Raw genomic sequence first — 23,356 nt, forward strand, 5'->3', positions numbered from 1 at the left:
CCTTGGCTAGAATTTATTTATTCTTGATTTAATTCCTGCTTTACTTGTGCTAGTGATTTATTTATTTTTAATTAAATTGTTTAATTATTTTTAGTTTCATTCCGGTGAAATCCCCCCTTATCAATTGGACTTTAAAAAGAGACAGATATCCCCAGTCCCTGAGGAGACGACCCTACTTGCCACTGTCTACTATTTAGTAATTTTTGTCAATTAATTAATTCTGGTATATCGGATTAAGCAAACTCTTCGGGAACAGGGTGAATCAAGTAACCCATTGCACACCTAGAGTCCCTGCTCCAGTACCTAGGATTGATTATTGACTGCTTTTAGTGGTATCTAGGTTCTATATTTATTATTATTATTGCACAGGCTGACGACCTGTCACGTAACCAGGAAGAATTGTACTGGGGGAATAAACAGATACTGAAAATAGTGTATTAGATAAATGGCCAAATGGTTTCCATAGGTCAAAGCCTCCAAATAATGCAGAAAAGTATGATACCATGTAGTACGTGCTAGTAGTAGTTTGTAGGTGACAAATTTACTAGCACAAACTAATCTGCTTCAGGTAAGTCCTGAAACCAAATTCCGAATCTACCTATACTCAAGGAACTGTCGGCTTCAGTATGTCTGAATGTGGATACATAAGTCTTTGTTTTCGGAATGACCGTAAAATACATCAGTGGTATCTGAAAGCCAAAGAAAGCAGCAAGCACGCACATCACAATCTTGAGACTCAAGATCTGTAGCACTGAGTACAAGCCAGCGACAAATGCTATCATCATTGGTATGAGAGCAAGAAAAATGTCTCCCTGAATGCCTTCTAGCTGAGACAATTTTGCTTTTTTTATCCACACGAACTGAAGTAGTCGAGCCACTGCAAATACGGAGATTACTAGTGCTAAAGAATCTGAAATTACGAATGTAATAAAAGCTGCTTTCTTTCCTAGAACTGCCATGCCTTGGTTTGGGCCACCGCTGCTATTGTATCCACCTGGGACAGTAAAACCGGCCGCAAAAGTGACTGTTGCAATCAGTGTGGCCACAATCAAATAAGTCCCTGCCAGTCTTCCCAGTTTTTCTGGTTCATCAGTTTTCAATGATCGTAAATTCTTCTTTACAGTAGCTAAATTTCGATAACCTGGAGAGCCACCTGCTCGCCGCAACTCATCCCTGATTAAAATCTACGCAAATGGTTTTAGGCGCCAAATTGCAACAATAATGTCAGCGATTGCATTTGGTTGTTAATGTAAGTCAGTCTTGGAGTGCTCTTACGACACCACTCTGACAAAACATGTATAATATAGAGAGAAAGGATACATAATTGGAAATGTTAACATTTATACTTGGACCGGCTAAGGAAGTGATCTGCTGATGATATTCAATCCAATCAGCAAAGCAATTCTTTGTTTTCTAAAACTTTTTGCAACAAATTTTGATGTTTAACTCACTAGTCTATGCCTATTTTATCTCTTGTATCTTATATCTAGTGTTAAAAGTTCTAAACATTTGGCATAGAAAATGGAGGATCAAGTATTAATTTTTATTTTCAACTGGAGCACAACCCGTTCATTTTACCAAAAAATGAAAAGAATGATAAAAAAAAAAAGTACTTCGAAATGTAACAAACAAATGTCTATTTATTTGGACCAACAATTTCTATACTAGCATAAAATAAATCACTCTTTTCATATTTAAGGGATCAAAATCTTTCATGGATATATGGTTACATTGTTTATTTGATTATATACTCTTCTTCTTCTTTTTTTCATTTTCTTTTTTATCATTTATGAACTCCAAAAAAAAATGCGGGTAGAACATCCAATTTATTAGACCTAGTAAAAGTATAAAAATTAACAAATTTTCTAATATAACCAATAAGACCATGCAAAGAGACCCACGGCCCGGGGAAGGCGGGAGGAAAAATTCTTACCTGTCTTCCTGAAAGCTCATCTTCTGGTACTAATCTGTCTAGAGGCGTGGAGTTCCAATTATCGAAAGAATTGATATCCACACAGCGGTGATTTACAAGGCTATTTCCATCTAAGTTTTTGGTAGCAACATACAGGTGGAGAGGAGTGTTTCCATTCTTATCCTTCTGATTAATGAGTTCAGAAGCCCAAGGATAATATAGGACAAATTCCAAGACATCTCTTTGTTCATATTTTACTGCAAGATGAAGGATATTCTGTTGTTTATTAGTGCACTTCTCCCAACAATCTGGGCAATCGGATAAAAGCTCTTGCACCACACCTAAATGTCCCTCAATTACAGCAACATGTAGAGCAGTCTTGGAGTCATCCCTGCGGGCAGCAACATAAGCCATAGACCTCTTAGCAGATAATAATAGTTTTACCACGTCTTGATGATTGAATTTAGCAGCATAATGAAGCGCAGTCCATCGAAATTTATCTACCCTTTTGATAATGTGAGGCAGCTTTTGCAAAATCAGCTCCATGAGTTCTGCAATCAGCTGATGTTTTACTAAACGATAGTGTAATTCATTAATCCATACGAATCGATTATTAAAACTGAGACATATTCAAGTGGAACTATATGTGTGTGTGAGAGAGAGATTAATGGATGGGGACAATCACGGTAGAGTAAAACCCGATATCCGGAGGTACACTCACCATTGATTAATTTGATTATATGATCGATAGGTTACTTATTAGGGTTTTCAGGAATGATTTTTCAATAAAGTTCGATAAGAGGAGCTAAGAAAGCACAGCCAATGGTGATTTTTATATAATTTGCTATTGATTTTTAGATATTTCATAATTATTGGTATTTCTTTGATTGCATCTGAGTCTGCTTTTTGTACCGAGGAAAGAATGGTCAGCTCATATGTGTTCAGCAAATACATAAGGTTTCAACCAAATACATTCAAAGTTTTATTGTGCTCAGCAAACTGAATGTGGAATTAAGTTGCAGGTAAATTACATTCGTTCTTTTCAGTTTTAGTTATCCAAGTGTTTGCTTAGAAAAACATCCTTTTCTCTTCATATTTCTTATTCTCATATTCTAATGCTTATGAGAAGTCAGCAGTGAAACGATTAAAGTTTAGTTCAGTTGAAGATGATGATGAGGAGTTAAAACATAAGAAAGAATATATCATTTCATAGGCGAGAACCAGAAGAAAGAATGTACCAATTTATCTTTGAAGGGATTTTTGTGGCATTTAGTTTTTATTTCATTTTGACCCATTTGACCATGAACTTTGGAGTAAAAGTTTTTTCCTATATTGTATGTGATGGGATTGTTGAACCTTGAGTTTAACCAATGTTTTTTTTTCTGATGGGGTGTTTTATTTTGATGTGCTAAAATTTTAATTTAACAAATATTAGTTTCTAGATTTTTTGAACTACTTATATGAGTGTATTTTGGTTTCATGGTTGATTTGAGGACAAGTTTAAGCAGCGGGTAGAGGATATATGATGCATGTAAGTGCGTTTAGAAATAGAAATTAAACAAGTAGACTTACCTAATTGGATTTATCTAATAAGGTTTGATAAAAAAAAACTAATATTTTTGTAAGCTAGAGAGATTTTAGAGGCACTCTATCTATTACTATTCCACCTAATACATAAACCATTTACTAATTCACCACAGGGTTATCTATTATTTTTGTGCCATTTTATTATGTTCATATATTAATTCAACTCATCATTTGATCGTTTGAAATTATCAAAAGTCCAAATTTGCTATTGCGTTGAAGTCTTGAAATCGTGGGAAATTTTGAATCAAATTACCATTTTCCATTAATTTACACAACCGACCACATTTTGCATTGCACCAATTCTTCTCTTAACTTCAGCAACTGATATGTAGTTTTTTTAATTTAAATTCAATTTTCAAGAAATTCACCGTAAAAAACAAATGAAAAACACTCATGTCTTAGACTTCAGTAAATTTAACATTTTGCCTTGTAAACATCAGAGTGTGCCCCCATCTTTTTACGAAAATTTAAAGGTACCCCCTCAGGTATACATCTTCCCTCTCTCAATTCTCAATTTCTAGTTCCGCTAAGGTGGATTTGATAGAATAGCATCCACATGCAAAATTGAAGAAATTGGAAAATCTCAGGAGGAAATTTCTTAGTTGTTCATATCACAAGTCTGTTTCAGTTATAACAGTACAATCTTTCTGAATTATTTTGGACGTGAATAACTTTTTTCGATTTCAAACGCACTTCGAAGGCATTTGTTTTTTCCTTCTTTTCCAGTTGACATGACAGGGAGACTGCATTTTTCTCAAAAGTGCCTTGTGTTAAAGTTGAATGTGTTGTTTTCTTTTAGGATGTTGCTACGGTATGTTTAGTAGTCAAAGAAGAGGTATGGAAAGTAAAACATATGGCAAACAAGGCGGCACGTTGCAACCTGACATGTACGAATCAAGAAGGGAATATTTCTACAAAAGCAAGTGGTGAGTCTGGTGACCTATAACCGGGGTTTGGAAATGTTGCGTACTGCAGAAGCTAAAAATGTGTTGGAATGTCACGGAATTAATATAAATATAAAGGGTCTAAGAATAAAACATTTGTGAGGAAGCGTAAGCAGTACTAATTACTAAACAAAGCCATCCTGGGGCCACCGATTATGGGCATTACATCAACAAAATACTATCTATTTATGGGCATTTTATTCTGAATCATTACATTTATGTAAAATACATAAATATTTTGGATAGCACGGATATTCACACTAGTTGTCCTTGTACTAAGTTTTATGGGCATTTTACTCTGAATCATTACATTTTGGATACTACTTTGATTAGAATTTAGTTTAAAGACATTCACTGGAGTTTGGACGCATCCAGAGAGCACCGATCGATGTATGTTCAAGCGTAAATTGAAATAAATATGCAACTTAAAATTTTTAAAAATAAATTACTACTGCATATCCGAAATTTACTTTTTGGAGAGTAGGTTTAGTTCATACTATTTTTCATAGTATTTTAAAATATATAAGTACAAAAAATTTAAAATTATACCTATAATCATGTATTATACGAGTATATTATGAGTACTTACTAACTAAGGTACTAAGCTTTAATCATTAATAAAACATCTTATCGTTATTTCAAATAAACTTTCTAATACTAGTTTGAGATAAGTTTTAAAGTAAAATAGTGCATGCGTCCCATAAATCAATAAATCTTGATTATTAATCAAATTTGTCATGTTATCAGTAATAATTACTATTTATGTATAAAAACTTACTATTACTTGAATTAAACTTACTAAGGTATATTATGAGTGCTTACTAACTAAGGTACTAAGTTTTAATCATTAATAAAAACATCTTATCATTATTTCAAATAAACTTCCTAATACTACTTTGAGATAAGGTTTTAATGTAAAAATTGTACATGCATTCCAAAAAATGGTAAATTTTGATCCTTAATCATTTTTATTGCCATGTTATTAGTAAGAATTACTATTTATGTATAAAAACTTACTGTTATTTGAACTAAACTTACTCTTTTAAAAGTAAGTTTGGGATATCAAGTAGTAATCTATTTATTTAAAAATTAAGTTTAATATTTATTCCAATTTACCTTTGAGGTATAAAAGTTACTAATCTATTACACTTAACTTACTATTTTAGATAGGAAACTTGCTTCCATAATTTTAGGTGTTATTTTATTTAGGTGAACAGGTCCAACAATAAATCAAATGATCGCTAAAAGTGTAACAATATGTTATATCAGGTAAAAACTATTTCGCTATCATAACTATCGTTTAGTATCTATATCTATATGTATTGCTGAGGGGGTTTTGGATAAGGAGCTTCCAAAATTATCAAAAGTCTGAATGCTATTTTAATAGAATTTTACATTTTTATAATTAAAAAATATTTATCTCTTAACTAATCATGTAACCGGCCCTACAAATCCTATAATCATGCTTATATTTTTTCCACATTTCCCTCATGTTTTTTCCACTACCCCATAAAATTCAAACTCCTAAACTTTAACTAACGGATAATAACCACCCCTGTAAAATGATATCTGCAAATTCAAATTCACATCTCACATTTATTACTGACACTTATCATATCACTTAGAGTAATAACTAACCGTTAATTTAAGAAATTCGCAACTACGAAAGTCAAATATCCAAAATTTAGGAGCCTGTTTAAATTACAATTTTCACAATTCAACGTATCTTATTGTCATAATATATTTTACTCTCACAATCATTCACAAATTATAAAGGCATTAAAAATAAATAATTTTTTTAACAAAAATTAATTCAAAGGTAGTTAATTCACACACATATACACACATATACATATATATATATATATATATATATATATATATATATATATTCTCATAATGCATATATATATAAGATTATCAAATCGAATGCATAATATTGGTAAGTATTTCATTTTAAAATAAAAAAACATGCAATTACATTTATTTCAATCCATATATCATTCATTTTCTAATATAAATTATTATTATTATTTTAAGATCCATCTTTTGCAAAAACACAATTCTTGAATGATTTACAGTTTTTTTTCATACTTTGAACTATTGTTAGATAAATCTTAAATTTTAATTATGTTGGTATAATTTTTTAACTTTTTTCAAATTAAAATGGTATAATCTTTTGATTTATTTTAATAATGTAAGCACCGTGTGTAGCACGGATATTCACACTAGCTGTCCTTGTATGACCGAGCCTGAGAGTTTGAGCATGTTTTGGTTGAATGTTATAATTCAAAATTTGGGGTTTGGAGGGAATAGCTTATATCCATTGTAATCAAAACTCAAACAAATGTGGGGACAAACCTGATTGTCACAACAAACTATACAAATATGGGGATAAATCTTAGTTAGTAAGTACTCATAATATACCTGTATAATAAATGATTATAGGTATAATTTAATATTTTTTGTATTTATATATTTTAAAATACTATGAAAAGTAACCTTGTAAAATATATAATAAAATTGTAATAAACCCGTTTTCCAATAAAAAATCAATTCTTTATCGCTTTCCTCCATTATAAGAACAAAGTACCCCTTTTCCTAAAAAAAATTTATTTATCGGATAAAATAAAAATAAATCCGTTTTTCAATAAAATTCGAACTCTTTATGCCTTTCCTTTATTATAAGAATTGTGCACCCATTTTGGCATAAACAAATTTATTTATCAAATAAAAAAATTTATTTATCGAAAAAATAAAAATAAGCCCGTTTCTCAATAAAACATCAGCTCTTTATGGCTTTCTTCCCTTATAAGAAAAGAGTATTCATTTTGCCATAAACAAATTTGTTTATCAAATAAAATAAAAATAAACTCTTTTTTCAATAAAAAACTAGTTCTTTATGACTTTCCTCCATTATAAGAATATAGTACCCATTTTTCTAAAAAAATATTATTTATCGAATAAAATAAAAATGAACCCATTTTTTCAATAAAACACCAACTCTTTATAGTTTTCCTCTATTATAAGAACAAAGTACCCATTTTTTCATAAATAAATTTATTTATTAGTTGAAAAAATAAATATATTTTTCAATAAAACACCAATTCTTTATAGTTTTCCTTCGTTCACTACAACAAAAAAGGGTATTAGCGACAACAACCTTAGCAAGAAGTAGAAAGGTTGACGCTATTAGCGGGAAAGCTTCCCTCCAAATACTGATTCTTGCCAAAAGAAGTGCGGCTCCAACTCTACTGAATAATATAAGTACAGTCCAAGCCTCCAAATTTGTCTGAAACCCGTTGCTGATTTTTCCTCCTCTCAAAACTCCTCCAACCACCAAACTTTATTGTCCTTTTTCCCCCTCTTGATTCTTCCATCTCCAACGGAATCAAGCTTCATAATAAGAGGGGCTTTGTCTTAAAATCATACATTTTTTTGATTAGCTATTTAGCACAATTTTTTCAGATTCTGGTAAGTTTTTTCTCAGCAGCTGTCCTTTGCTGAATTCTACTGCTGAAGTTATTTTTGATGCAAGCTTCTTTTGTGGGGTTGAAGGTTTCTGTGAATTTGATTGTTTTAAGCTTGATTTTAAGTTTCAAATAAAAACCATTTTACAGAATTTAATGGGTTTTACATGTTTAATTGAGCGCAAGGTAAATTTTTGGGCTAAAAGTAATGGAGTTCCTTTGTTTTGATGGTTTAGGAGGGGAAAAGGTTCAGACTTTGGAGATAAAATGGCGACTGGAGCAGTTCCGGCTTCTTTTACAGGTCTAAAGAGCAGGGAAAATGGACTGGGTTTTGCAAAAAGCATGGAGTTTGTTAGAGTTTCCAACACTCAAAGGGTTAAATTTCGTCGAACCAAGGTTTCCGTAATAAAAAATTCAAATCCTGGACAGGAAATTGTTGAGCTTCAGCCTGCATCAGAAGGGAGTCCACTATTAGGTATAATTTTTCAAAATGGACTATGCTAAGATGGAGTTTTGTGAAAATTTATATTCGCAGTTTACTTGCTTAATTAATTTAGATGTCCCTATCCCTAAACAGACCCAGTAAATTGTTTGGTTTTAATTGCTGGGACCTACAATAATTTGCTTGAGAACTAAGAAATTTTTGGGTAGCTACATGAAAATTAAATCACTCATCAAGATTTGATTTTCTTTTGAATGTTTTCTTGATGGTGGGAAAGCAGAAAGTTTGGTTGACTGTAATTGTGCTTGCCTGCATCGAAGTCTGATAACAAATTTCTTATTGTAGTTCCTAGACAAAAATATTGTGAGTCTGTGCACAAAACTATTAGGAGAAAAAATCGCACAGTGATGGTTGGCAACGTGGCTCTCGGTAGTGAGCATCCTATACGAGTTCAAACCATGACTACAACAGACACTAAAGATGTTGCTGGAACAGTTGAACAGGTGCTATTTATTTCTGCTTCCATGATGGTTTTCTGTAATACATTTTTATTCAGTGATACGACTTGATATGGAGAGCAAGTCCTATGTTTGTTTATTGAAAGATTTCCCTGGTTGAATGTTGGTGGCAGGTGGTGGGCGTGGACGTGGCTTGTAGTTCTTTAGCTAGCTGCAGAATCAACTTCCTTGGAGCAGAGTTGCCGATTTTATATGGCATTTTATAGTATTTGTTAAGGTACAGGATTGAAGAAAAATGACTGCTTTCTTGTAAAAGGACCGAGGTGTAAGGAAACTATTTGTGTCCAATCAACAAGCAAGCAATGTATTTTATAGTTCCATACATTATTTTGTTGGTACTTCTTTTGGCTGAACGAAATGTAAGTATTATGGAATTGTTATCTTTTCTTTCTATCTCGAGTAATTTTCGGTTTTTGATGGACTTCTAATCCTTATAAGAAATTACATCGTGAGAACTTCTTGACTGCAATCCTATCAATTACTCAGGTATCACATGGTTAGACTGTGGAAGCCTGCAACTTTCCTCTTGCTGGATTCTACAGAATCTGGCTGGTGAGGTTTTTACTTGGTGTGCTATATATTTGGCGTATTTAAAAGTTCATTCATCTTATGGGCCCATTCCCCCCCTCAGCCAAACAAACAAAGTGGGAATGAAGAAGACGAAGAAGAATCTGGTTGATGCCTGTGTATAGATGGCCATGTTCCATTTTGGATTTGCTTTGATTGAGTCTTGACTTGCATTGTTTACTAGGTGTGATTGGGGGTACTTAAACTTATAGGGGTTTTTATAGGGTTTATCAAGCAATAAAACTTTGCGGGAGAAAAAGAAAACTTGCTGGATGTTAACAACTTTTCTCTGTTCTCGACAATGGGATTTGGAAATGAAACCAGATAGCAGAACTAATCTGAATTAAGAACACATCTTTTTCTTAAAGTAGAGACAATTTGTAAAATGAAGCATGAGTGTAATCACCTATTGTACTTTTCGCATCTCCTCTAAAAGTTTGTGTGCATCTAAGCTTAACATTTCTAGAATGAAGAATGCTGCAGTTTGAATTGCAATTGATTTTTTGAACTGTTTATATAAGCTGAAACTCTTTAGAACATAAATTTGGCCATAAACTAGGAGTGACAAACAATTCAAGCAGTTAACTTGTTTTTGATAGTTTGGAAGCAATGGCATGCTTGTCATCCTTTAATGATGTCCACTGAAGCACTTATCCTCAGGGTTAAGTGTTACTTGTTGTAGGTGATGGGGATAGCTGATAAAGGAGCAGACTTAGTTCGAATAACTCTTCAAGGGAAGAGAGAGGCAGATGCATGTTATGATTTGATTTGAGTATCTTTGTGCTTTGTACTGTTGATAGTATTGGTTGTAATATATTGTTGCTCGTTTTGTATTTGTAATGACAAATTGGTTTGTTATTTCATATAAAATTTTTGCTATATCTCAATATTGACATTAATGATACCTCTTGCTAAATAAATGGTTGAAAAAAAAAGTAGCAACTACAGTCACAAAGCTGCTTTTGGCAACTTTCTTGCAAAAAAATCATCTTGCTGCATTTGATCGTCTTTGGTAAGGGGTCGATGGTTTCTAATTAAAGAAGTTACTTGTTTATGACAAAATGGGCACTCTTTTCTTATAATGCAGAAAAGTCATAAAGAGTTGATGTTTTATTGAAAAATGAGTTTATTTTTATTTTATCCGATAAACAAATTTCTTTTTGCCTTCAAAATGGGTACTTTGTTCTTATAATGGAGGAAAGTCATAAAGAGCTGGTGTTTTATTGAAAAAACGGTTTATTTTTATTTTATTTGATAAATAAATTTGTTTATGGAAAAATGGGTACTCTGTTCTTATAATATAGGAAAGCCATAAAGAGCTGATTTTTTATTAGAAAATGGATTTATTTTTATTTTATTCGATAAATAAATTTAGTTATGAAAAAATGGGTACTTTGTTCTTATAATGGAGGAAAGCCATAAAGAGCTGGTCTTTTTTGGGAAAGTGATACTTTACACAAAGTGACCGCGATTTGGTTTATGAAATAATCCCAAATAAAAATTTAGAATGAATTTATTTGTTTTGAAAGTTGTATAACGGTTGTTAAAATTTTAAAGATTGGCAAAAAAATTTTGGGGTTACAGAAAGGCAGAGCGAAGAAGGAGAAGAATTGAGTTTTTTGTCCGTTGCAATTGTTCTGTTAAAAATGGCTCTATTCGATTTTACCCATTTTTTGTTGGGTAAAATCGTTGGTTCTAAAGATTAATTCTTCATTTCCCATCAATTGTCCTTAATTGGCCAAAATTACGAAACTTTGAGGATGCAATATGTTTGGGGTGAAATTTTGAGGATGAAATTGGCCAACCACCCAAATTTTGAGGATGAAAAGTGCATTTTTTCGTATAAGATATTTAATCAAATGTTATTTCTTGTCTTAATTTTAGTTATGACTATGCTACATATTTATTAAATAGACATACCTTTATAATTAAAGTTAATATTTGATATTTTAGGATGTCATATATTTAAATAGATGAAAATTATTTTGAACATAACATATTAAAATAATTTTATTTATCAATCATTTTGGCCCTTCCATCAAGGAAAAAATCTTGGTTTCGTCACTGCCTAGGAGGAAATTGGGGTCTATTGCTAACAAAAGATTGTGAAAATTTACCTTTATATCCTAATTATTTGAAAAAAAATCTAATGAACAAATTTTGCAAAAGAAACCTTGTTTCTTACCAACAAATTAAGTAACTAATAAAATCACCTTTAATATTGCTTTAACATATTTAATTTATGTTAAATACAAATTTTACCAGTTTCTCTTTTGTAAAAATATAAGTATATTACTTTTTCAATTTTAGTTACAAACATTTATGTATTTTATGTAAATATAGTGATTTAGAGTAAAATGTCCATAAATAGCTAGTATTTTGTTGATGTAATGCAAAAAAATCCATAAAGAGCTGGTATATTATGGGCGCAATCTTTTTTACTTTCAAATATTTAAAATTTGTTAAATGCAAAATCTACTAGTTTTCCTTTCGTAAAAGTATAAGTATAATACTTTTTCAATTTTAGTTACAAACATATATGTATTTTACATAAATGTAATAATTCAGTGTAAAATACCCATAAATAGTTAGTATTTTGTTGATGTAATGCAAAAAACTCATAAAGAGCTGGTATGTTATGGGCAAAAATTTTTTACTTTCACATATTTAAAATTTGTTTAATATAAAATTTACTAGTTTCCTTTTCGTAAAAATATTAGTGTAACACTTTTTCAATTTTAGTTACAAATATTTATGTATTTTACATAAATGTAATGATTCAGAATAAAATACCCGTAAATAGCTAGTGTTTTGTTGATGTAATGCAAAAAAAAAAAAAAAATCATAAAGAATAGGTATGTTATGGGCAATATATTTTTTACTTTCATAAAAATCAGTTTATGTTAAATACAGGACAACCAATTTTCCTTTCGTAAAAATATTAGTGTAACGGTTCTTCAATTTTAGTTACACATATTTATGTATTTTACATAAATGTAATGATTCAGAGTAAAATGTCCATAAATAGATAATATTTTGTTGATGTAATGCCCGTAAATAGATAGTACTGCTTATGCTTCCTTTTCGGTGTTTTATTTGGAGGCCCATTATATTTATGTTAATTCCGTCACACCCCAATACATTTCCAACTTCTGCAGTACGCTACATTCACATTTCTAAACCGCGGTTATAGGTCACCACTTACTTTTTTAGAAACATTCCCTTCATCTCCGTACATGTCAGGTTGCTACATGCCAATTTCTTTGCCATATAATTTACTTTCCACACCTGTCTTTGGAATATGTGAATACACTACAGAATTTACCTTTCTTTTAATCAGTCCTAAAAACAGAAAAGCTAAAGTTGAATGTTATTTTATGATGCTGGATTCCTCCGCACACTTAACGTGCTAGGGTTGGGTTGGGGCACCGGGCCCGGGCCACAGGGGATTAGTCGGGCCCCGTAAGGATTGACCCGAACACCCTGTGTCGACAAACATCAAATAAAAATAAAGCTCAAAAAATTTCCTTTCTTTTGGTGATTATATTCATTGCTTGATGCAAATTAATAATGTAATGTACCTGGCAAATTCCATATTGCTGCAGCATGAAGGGCGGTTTTGTGACCGGGGCCAAGATAAGCTGGTGACTTGCAAGTCGTCAAAATCAGATCCGCAATATCCCGATATCCCTTCTCAACTGCGAGATATAGAGGAGTCTCCATAGCATGATTGGGGCGATATCGGAACCCAGGATCTTCTTGAACCAACAACTTAGCAACCTCACAGAAGTTGTTCTTAACTGCCTCGTGTAAAGCTGTGTTTCCATCCACATTAGCCATCCTCAGCATCCTCTTGCATCTGTCGACAAAACAGGCGCAAAACCAACATCCTTTGTTCTGTTTACTATAATCAATGAGTGCTCGAACAACGCCAGAATGCCCCTTTCTTGCGGCCAAATGAAGTGCAGTCTCACCACGAGCATTTTTTTTCATTAGCAAACAGCAATTTCGCGCTAGGATGCGTTGGACTACATCTGCAGAGTCACAGGACTGGGCTAATACGTGAAGGACGGTGTTTCCTTTTGGAGTCCTCTGAGTCGGAAACTTGCCCGAAAATCTTCCAATTACAGCCCAATCACCCAACTGTGCAGCTGCGTACAAATCAGGATTCATCCCTTTTTGTGCAAGTATACGCAATTCAGGATTCATTGCTTTCTGCAACTAATTATATAGTCAGTATCAGAACTGGTTGAACCTATTGTCTGCGTTGTAGCTCAAATATGCATGAGAACAATCTGCGGCTTATTTAATTTGTTGAGCTATTAAATACGGAAGCCATTGATTTGTTATGTGCTTCGAAATTATTACCAGAAGAAGCGGTTTTGACGGATGAAAGGAGATAGGAGAGGAAGGATCCAGCAGTTGACAAGAACGAATAAGGCAAAGCTGAGCATCCAGCAGTTTAAAATTCTAAGAACCATTGCGCATTGGTGCTCGTCTTTTGTATTGCAACCGTTGCTAATATTTTTGACGAGGGACAAAAATTATGCCGATATTATTGACCTTCACATGTGTGGTCTAAGTGGGTCGGTTTTAGCTGAAACAAGGAGATCCAGACTGGGATCCGATTGACATACTAGATTTGGATCTGGATAATGGGCATAGGCTTGTGCGAGCAGATTTATATCAGAATCCCTCGGATCTTATTGAATCCAGATGCAAATTCGAGTTTTGGTGTCAATTTTTTTGTATAGAGATCAGTAATTTATAAATCATATATGTGCACGCAAAATAATTAAGTGCATTTACTTGTCATGCTTCGTTTGCTAACAAAAGAGGGTAGAGGTTGTTTGGAATCGATTATTAATGCATATTTTTAATTATTTTACATGTTCTACAAATCATGAATATTTCAATTATTTTATAAGTGTCTCGAGAGTTGTGATAGAGCCGTTATTTGGCACGTTTTGCATTGTCATCTTGTCCTAATTTTGGCCATTCATGGTGTTAAGAAAGGGGATTTCACTCATATTTGACATTTGTGCGAATTGTAGGTGGTTAGCATTAAAATGATATCGCGGGGAAAAATTTCCAGAAGACTTTTCATTTCAGAGCGTGGCCACGCCTTGGAAGGTGGACGAAACCGAAAGACGGACCGTGGTCCATGTGGACCAGGCACATGGGATCAAAACTCAAAGGGGGAAATGGCTTTTGCAGATTGATTTGCACCAGACGTTTCTTGGCTTTTGAACTCCTTGGAATTGCGGCGGCTATAAAGAGAAAAAGGACAAAGCAAGATGCATCATCTATTTTAGGCTTTAGTTTTCTTTTCCCTAGCCGTCAGACGTTGGAGACTCTTCTCTTGCTTTTTGGCTTTCACGTTTTTGACTCTCTCACTTGAGTCTTCGGATCTGTACAATTCGTGGGGGCTTTTGGCATTGAATTTGGGGATTCAGTACGATTGCCAACGCAGAGATAAGGAAGACGCTTTCTTTTTTCTTTCTTCGTACTTCACTGTTCCAGATTCTTTGATGTCTGCGTGGATGAAATTAATTGATTCGCGCAAGATTGACACGATGAGGAGCGGCTAATTTCCTCCTCTACCCAAAGGTTGACGCAAAGGCGCGGTCCATAATATCTGTGAGATCTAATCGAATTTCATTATTTCTTCCATTTTATTGCTATTCGTGCGTTTCCTGAATTAATTGTTCATGGGTATTTGATTAATTGAATATCAACGGCCGGGTATTTGATTTAATTTAATAGCCTACTGCCACGTTAATTAAATAGAATCCGTAATTGTTCATTTAGTTAACACCCCGTGGCAACCACCATAATTGGCTTTATGATGGGGAAATGCAAGATCTAATTTAAATAAACCCTCTTAGCGTGTTTATTGGTTAGGGTTGAGTTCTTCTAGCTTTAATGCAATTGGGTAATTAAATTCCTATGGTCGTACCTAGGGTTGTTATCTGGTTAGGGAAGCAGTTAATGGTCGTACCTTGACTGTCGAAAAGGTAAGGAAGAACTGGTTGTCAGAGCTTATTGATAACTATAACCAACCTAGTGATGAATGGGTGAAATATCTTTGTATCGATGAACATTTACTTGGACCGTGCCTGAGCAGTTGATCCTTTGGGTAGAACTTTTGTTAATTGCTATTTTTAGTGAATTGTGCTTTGTGAGTTAGTTTTGAATTTAGTTCGCTTTGTTTTTATTTTACTTTTAATTTATATATTCCTCTCCCATTGAAAATCCCCCAATTTTGCTCTGCTGATTTGGAAAGAAATAATTTCCTACCTGCTCCCTGTGGAATCGACCCTACTTGCCATTGTACGCAAAATTAGTATTTTTATAGACAAACCCGGTATATCGGATCAAGCAAACTCTTCGGGAACAGGGTGAATCAAGTAACCCATTGCACACCTAGGGTCCCTGCTCCAGTACTTGGATTTGTTCTATAATTATTTAATTGAGGTGGTAATTAGGACTTTTTAGTAATTATTATTGCACAGGTTCGGCACCTGTCAAATTTTGGCGCCGTTGCCGGGGAGCTGGCGTTTGGATTATTTGTTTCTTTTCAAATTCAGTTCTTATTTTATTTTTATTTTATTTTATTCTTCTTGATACTTTTGCTAGTTTATGCCCCGTTCTTCTCGCACAGGTGAATTGATATACGACGCAGAGGTTGAGAAGGCAGCGCGTAAGCGGAGGCAAGAGACCAAGAGACGAAAACAAGGGCACTTAATTGCTGCAAACGAGCCAGCAGAAGACGGAGTAAGCATGGCCAACACCCAAACATTGAGGGAGTTGGCTGCCCCGGAGCTGACTCACCAGCCCTTATGCATCACATTCCCCACTTTGGCTGAGAATACTGCTTTCGAACTGAAGTCGGGGTTGATTCACCTTCTACCTTCTTTCCATGGTCTCTCTGGCGAAGAACCCCACAAACATGTCAAGGAATTCGAGGTAGTTTGCTCCAGCATGAAACCTCCTGGGGTCACTGAGGAGCAGATAAGACTTAGAGCTTTCCCCTTCTCTCTCAAGGATGCAGCAAAAGATTGGCTATACTACCTACCAGCGGGTAGTATTACCACATGGGCACAGTTAAAAAAGAAATTCTTGGAAAAATTCTTCCCTGCATCCCGAGCTGCGAGTTTGAGGAAGGAGATATGTGGCATTAAACAATATCCCGGTGAGTCCTTGTATGAATACTGGGAAAGGTTTAACAAGTTGTGCACTAGATGCCCGCAGCACCAAATTAGTGAGCAACTGTTAATCCAATACTTCTATGAGGGGCTCCAATCAACAGACAGGAGTATCATTGACGCTGCCAGTGGGGGAGCACTTGCAAACAAGACACCGAGGGAAGCGTGGGAGCTCATCGAAGCCATGGCAGAGAACTCCCAGCAATTTGGCTTACGTGAGAGCAACCCTCCCCGTAGAGTCAACGAGGTAGAGACTTCATCCATACAGCAGCAACTATCAGAATTGACGTCTGTTGTGAGACAATTGGCCATGAGAGACACGCCGCGAGCGAAAGTATGTGGAATCTGCACTAGCATGGACCATTGCACACCTAGGGTCCCTGCTCCAGTACTTGGATTTGTTCTATAATTATTTAATTGATGTGGTAATTAGGACTTTTTAGTAATTATTATTGCACAGGTTCGGCACCTGTCAAGTTGAGATATTCGTTTTGGCTGTTTTCGTTGGTTAATGATTTAGGGCTTTTTGTAGTATAGTTCTTAGCATTATTTTTGTGCCATTTAAGTTTTTCCCTCAGTCCATTTTAGTTGTTGCTACATAATTCAAAAACTTTCCTTATTTTCAACCATTGGAATTTTCAAAGAGAAAAACAATTATTTGCTGCTCCAAAAAAGGGTAACAGGTGAACTTGACCTGTCAATCTCCATCATTTTGTCGAGAAAGACCCTTAGTCGATTCTAAGAAATTCAAGTGGAATAATTTGCCCAAAAACAAAATGTAAGTGGATTGGGGGCCTATCTATTTTCTATTCATCTATTCCCGCGCCTTTATCGGAGAGTAGTTGAATTTTCTACGTTTCTTTTGGATATTATACTTAGAAAGGAAATTCATCGTTAAATAGTGAAATGTTAATTTTTAAATTAAATATTATTAAATATTTAAAATTTAAACTATTTATCTTTAATGAGAGATACAAGTTGAAAAAATAATATCCAATAGGAACCATATCTTCTTCCACATATATATCCTTCCTCTATGCTTGGTGCCTACAGAACAAAATGAAATTTTAGATGTAAAGCCCAAAGGAGACCACCTTACTTGGGAGGATATACAGAAGATGAAGCACTCTTGGAGTGTTGCTAGTGACGTGTTGAGGATATCGACGCCAGGGTTTGGGGGGTTTAGAGAGGCTATTACTGATTTCACCTATGAAGGGTTCACAGTACCAAAAGGCTCCAAGGTAAACTCGATTAACTATACCTCTTGGAGTTTGTTCCACATTCGGATCTATGAAGCATAAATTTTGATGATTACACTTCAACAGATTTTCTGGACTTTTGATGCCACACACAAGAATCCAAAATACTTTCTGGACCCTGAAAGGTTTGAGGCATCAAGGTTTCAAGGAAACGGTCCAGCTCCTTATGCATTTGTGCCATTCGGGGGAGGACCACGCATGTGTCCTGCAAATGAGTATGCTCGGGTGGTGATACTTGTTTTTATGCACAATGTGGTGACAAGGTTTAGATGGGAGAAACTGATTCCGGGTGAGAATATGATATATTACCCTGCTCCAAGGCCAGCTCGAGGGCTTCCAGTCATTCTACATCCTAACAAGCCTTGAATTCTCCTGTTCATTTTTGTTTCTTTGTTAATACTTACTGGAGGTAAACTGAAATCTTCCTGTCCTGTAAGTCAAAATAATGCAGGAAGTGTTTGGTTCATATTCCGAAATCAAAATCAGAATCATATATAAATCATTACTGTATAAAAAGTATCATGAGTTTTGGTACTTTGGCGTGTAAATATAAGTATCATTGTGATCTTAGGTTTTGTTATTCCAATTATGCCCTTATTAATTAATGACTGAAGTTTCATATTATGCTCTTTTTAATTTATTATCATGATTAAAATTCATTGTATCATATATATTGATTTAGAAGAAAATAATGATTCATCATTATTATTACTACGTAACAAGTACCATGAATAGGCTTCTCCGGGCCACTCGGCCAATCCCAATGATTAGCAAATAATTAATTTTTGCCCACCGTGCAAATTTAGGTCATCCAACTCGAGAAGAAAAAAAAAATTGTTCATATATCTAATTAAAAATCAAACAATTTCAGTGGCATTATCCTAATTTATTTCTCATGAAAAAAAAAACCAAAAGAAGTAACTAGAAATATTGATATATATATATATTGTTTTTTAGTACGACAAGGTTGTGTTAGGCTTGGTGCAACGTTTATGATTATTGGTCTGGGTATGATGCGGGTGACTATTCATATTGGTCTGCGTTAAAAATGAATTATTGCTTGTGGCCCACGGCATGTAACTATTTGTCTTATTGTTTAGCGATGTTCCTTTCATTGTCCTAGACTCCTGGTCCCATGTTTTAAGACAAAGTGGTCCTGGATTGTACGCATCGTTGCGTTAGGTATGAATTATTTGGGGTCCTCCTTTGTTGTTTAGCCTTTTTCACTTTCAACGTTTCACTTTCAACATATATCGGCATGTGACTATTTGTTTAATTGTTTAGCCTTGTCACTTTCAGGGTCCTCCTTCTTAAGGCAAAGTGGTCCATCATACGTAGAATTAGCTTCAGAAAAAGCCCATCATGGTGGGGTAGTTGTAGGGGAAAATATCAATAAATAAGTCAGTAGTGAATTTGTTGAGAGTTTAGGTGCATATAATTCTGAAATAATATGTGTTTAATGTTAAAAAAAACATGTGACTTCATTTCTTATTTGCAGGGGCTCAATTACATGCACCTTTTGCAAGCTCATGAGCCGGAAAATGCCATCGGGGAGTGATTGCAAGGACTCTAATGCAGCTTCTATAGATGTTGCTGAAGAAGTTGAAGTCTAAAGGAAATTTAGGCTCTGTTTGGCAAGTGAGTTTTTTGGATATTTGTCTAAAACTTTACTGTAACTTACTGTAAAAGTTTTTAAAAAAATTTTTGAAGTGTATAAATTTTTGAATATTTTTAAGTGTATAGTTTAAAATTTTTTGAGGTTATTGTAGCTAAAGTTTTTAAAAAACTTGTAGCAAACAAACTTGGCAAAAAACTTAAGGCTCAAGTTTGTCTGCTACAAGTTTTTTAAAAACTTTATCTACAGTAATCTCAAAAAACTTCTCAAAAATTTTAAACTATACACTTCAAAATATTCAAAATTACACACTTTAAAAATTTTTTTAAAAGTTTCTACAGTAAAATTTTAAACAAACACCTAAAAAACTCACTTGCCAAACGGGGCCTTAGTTTTGGCTAGAAACTTCTATTGTCATTATGAATCTTTGACATACGTTTGTATATTTATGGTGGCTTTTAACTGAAATCGAATATAGACTTTATTTTGGTGGCATATAGACTTATATTCTGATGACCAGAATTATATGCATTGCTAAATTATATACTACTTTAGTGGTGCATAAATTATTCTTTATTATTGTTGTTGAATACTTTAATTTAGAGACATTCTGTGTTTGGTTGTTGTTTGGAAATGCTTGTATTACAGGGCAAACATTGCCAAATTTCTTAAAAAATGTTTGTCCCGTTAAAACTTTTTTTTTTTTTTTAATGATTTTAATGACGGCTGGAATGTAGGCTTTCTTTTTTGCCCCTCAGTCCACGAGAGAATTTTGTGTCACTGGTGGCTCAAGCTAAAAAGGACTAAATTGGCTAGACATATACAGTTAAGGGACTATTGCAGCTTTTGATAAATAGTTTAGGGGCTATTTTGGCCTTTGCTCAAATTTTATTGTTGAAGAAGACATCTTCAGTAAGTGGTATGGGAGTGCATTTGAATTCAGTAATTCTGAACTCATGTCCATATGTTTTGCCTAAATCTACAACCGGATGAAGACCCAAGTGCCCAAGCGAAAAGGCAATTAGACCAACCATTAATTCAGCAATATTTCCTGACCGAAGACTCCTAAATGATATAGAAATAAGACACAAAATAATACAAAGAGTTCAACTTAAAAAAAATATATACATCTCTTCGTACTATATATACTATATAAAAGGAACCATGAGTTTGGAGTGTAAGCGAAGTGATATTAGATTTTGTTATTCCAATTATACCCTTGTTAATTGATGATTGAAGTTTCATATTATACTCTCTTTAATTTTTTTATGATGATTGTTGTGATTTTAGTTTTTATTAATCTAATTATGCCCTTATTAATGTTCCATATTATACTCTTTTTAATGATTGAAATTCATTACGTCATGGCTATTGATTTAAAGGAAAACAATAGTTAATGACAAGACAAAATGTTAAGAGAGACTAAGCAGGATCTGGTCTTTATTTTCTATTCGTCCAAAATACCATTCTTTCTAATAATTAGATTTATTGCATTTCAATAATAGCAACAACCACAGTAGTTATGAAAAAACTATAACCTTAATTAAATTTGAATTATGAAGATAATAAACAAAATATAATACTCCAAATCAATGTGTCTTTTTGCATTCTATTTTTAATTTTTTATTTCCATTAAAACTTCTTGATTAGTCACTGCCTAATTAAATTTGTAAATCTTCAAAAATATTAGTATTGGTATCAAAACAAGGTGCTCTTTGGATAACAAAATCTTTGTCATTTATGCTTTATGCCAGATTTTGTCCAAAAAATTAAAAAATGAAAAAGCAAAAGAAAAGAAAAGAAAAACTCAACTATCCATACCAATAAAATTTCAATTCTCACAAAATAAACAATTAGACAGAAAAACTTATATGTGGTGGATGGTTTATACTCCATTGTTAATAGAAATAGCACACAAAATAACACAAAGAGTTCAACTTCAAAAGATATAGGCTCCGTTTGGATTTGAGAGTTTTTGAAATACTTGTTTTTCATCTACAATGTCACAATAATAGACAAACAAAAATAACTCCAAAAACACCATATCCAAACAATATATCAAAAATAACTCCAAATATACAAAAATATATTTATATATATTTTTTTGTTTAATAAATATATGTACATATAAATATTAATACAAAAATTAATATTTATATTTTGTTTAAAATAAATATATATCCTTATAAAATGAATAAAATATATACAAGAAAATAAATAAATATATTTATATATTAATATTAATATATTTTGTTTAAAATATATTTATATATATTTATAAATATATTTACATATATATTTATGTAAATATATTTATTTATATATAAAAATTTATATATATATTTATTTCAAAAAATAAAATTAAAAAAAATATATACAATAAATAAAATTAATAAAATATATATATGACAGGTTGTCGAAGCCTGTGCAATAATAAAACCTGCTCAAACTAAAAGTAATTTCTGTAGATAGTGGTAAGCAGGGTCGAATCCACAGGGACTGGGAGTAATTGTTTCTTTTTAAATTCACAGTGACAAGGGGGATGTTTTTATCTCAGGGGTGACAATTTAAGAAGTTCAAATAAAATCTAAAAAACTACTAAAAATTAAATAACAAATTACTAAAATCAAATGAGTGATAATTAAGGATCTAGCCAAGGAATAACTTCAGCAATGGTTCACCTAATTGATCATCGAAACAAAGGCAATTCTAATTATTTATCAATAAATAGGTTATAACTACCAAACAAGCGATGGCAATCAACCCCTCCTTACTGTGTCGGTGATCAAGGTACGCCCGTTAATCACTGCTCTAATTGAGAAATAATTCTAGGTACGCCCGTAGAATTTAATTTTCCAATTGCCTTACGTATTAGAGGAGCCCTATTCTAACCAAATAACGCACTACCAGGGTTATTTTAGATTAGCCCGCGTATTCCCCTGACACAAACCTAATCATGCCAGTTGTCACTATTTTAGAGCAATTAAACAATTACGGATTTAACACCCTAATTGACAATAGATTATTAAATTAACTAATTATCCGGATCCAAGACAACCAATTAATTAAACGATCATAAGCACTACAATCAGGGAATATGCGAATACCAATAAATAAAAGGAAAAGATTAAATTAAATCGATCTCACAATTTTTAGGCAAATCAAAGCCTCAGTTGTCCCTTGACTAGACAAAGGGATTTAGCTCATTGCTGATGAGGAAAACCCATGTAAAATCAAAGCATCAGTCGCGGCCATAGTATAGAAAGTTAGGAAACTTCAATTCAATCGAAGGAATAAAGCAAAGTAAGATTACAAAGGATGATTTTGTCTTCAATGCTCCTGACTCACATAGGAGGTAGCCACAAAAGATTCCAAGGAAAAGTCAAAAGCTCTCCACTACAAGACGAAGGAGACCAAACGGTCAAAGGAAAAGCTAAACTATAAAAATGGAAAAAACTAAGAGGGAAGCCAGCTCCCTCCTGTGCGGCGGCTCCCCCAGGGGGAAGAAGAAGACTCCTTACTTCAGCCCTGCGTTCCTCCTTTTAATGCTGCCCTCTGCGAATTACCAAAAAAGACTTGTATCTCCTTATTCCAAAAATACCCTCGATTGCCTGCTATGTGAACTCTTTCCCTATAACTGTCAAATTGGCCTTTATTGTGATATTTTTGTTCTACTCCCTGAAATAAATATAAATTACGAAAAGTGAGTAGAATATAATAATTAATTCACATCAGGTCAAGTAATAGGGAGAATTAATAATAAAATAAATGATAAAATTGCAACCTATCAATTTCCCCTACACCTAAACCATGCATGTTCTCAAGCATAAGAAT

General features: G+C 33.3%; 2 protein-coding genes, 1 long non-coding RNA gene and 1 other non-coding gene across 6 annotated transcripts; 2 read left to right on the forward strand and 2 right to left on the reverse strand.

Annotated features, from left to right (window-relative positions):
* Positions 1 to 413: 413 nt before the first annotated feature.
* LOC113717390 (protein ACCELERATED CELL DEATH 6-like) lies at positions 414 to 14,122 on the reverse strand. Of its 2 annotated transcripts, XM_027242218.2 has the most exons (4): positions 13,809 to 14,122; positions 13,022 to 13,661; positions 1,934 to 2,463; positions 414 to 1,184 (listed from the first exon to the last, which is right to left on the reverse strand). In XM_027242218.2, exons 2-4 carry the CDS (start codon positions 13,647 to 13,649, stop codon positions 555 to 557), a joined length of 1,788 nt encoding a protein of 595 aa, XP_027098019.1. In that variant the 5' UTR covers positions 13,650 to 13,661; positions 13,809 to 14,122; the 3' UTR covers positions 414 to 554. The 2 variants fall into 2 exon arrangements, with proteins under 2 accessions (XP_027098019.1, XP_027098018.1); XM_027242217.2 differs by having other exon boundaries at positions 13,022 to 14,122.
* LOC113717391 (4-hydroxy-3-methylbut-2-en-1-yl diphosphate synthase (ferredoxin), chloroplastic-like) lies at positions 7,648 to 10,321 on the forward strand. 2 transcript variants are annotated; one of them, XM_027242220.2, is made up of 4 exons: positions 7,648 to 7,917; positions 8,150 to 8,388; positions 8,701 to 8,858; positions 10,123 to 10,321. In XM_027242220.2, exons 2-4 carry the CDS (start codon positions 8,181 to 8,183, stop codon positions 10,210 to 10,212), a joined length of 456 nt encoding a protein of 151 aa, XP_027098021.1. In that variant the 5' UTR covers positions 7,648 to 7,917; positions 8,150 to 8,180; the 3' UTR covers positions 10,213 to 10,321. The 2 variants fall into 2 exon arrangements, with proteins under 2 accessions (XP_027098021.1, XP_027098020.1); XM_027242219.2 differs by lacking the exon at positions 10,123 to 10,321 and adding an exon at positions 8,987 to 9,258 and having other exon boundaries at positions 7,649 to 7,917.
* A 2,473-nt stretch (positions 14,123 to 16,595) lies between the features above and the next one.
* On the reverse strand, positions 16,596 to 16,702 carry LOC113717442 (small nucleolar RNA R71). The gene has a single exon (XR_003454372.1). It is a non-coding gene; the product is annotated as a small nucleolar RNA R71 (small nucleolar RNA).
* Positions 16,703 to 17,653: 951 nt separating this feature from the next.
* On the forward strand, positions 17,654 to 18,531 carry LOC113717252 (uncharacterized). Its single transcript, XR_011823230.1, has 2 exons — positions 17,654 to 17,889; positions 17,974 to 18,531. It is a non-coding gene; the product is annotated as an uncharacterized lncRNA (long non-coding RNA).
* The last annotated feature ends 4,825 nt before the right edge of the window (positions 18,532 to 23,356 follow it).

Source organism: Coffea arabica, chromosome 11c (genome assembly GCF_036785885.1).
Source record: "Coffea arabica cultivar ET-39 chromosome 11c, Coffea Arabica ET-39 HiFi, whole genome shotgun sequence".
NCBI lineage: Eukaryota > Viridiplantae > Streptophyta > Magnoliopsida > Gentianales > Rubiaceae > Coffea > Coffea arabica.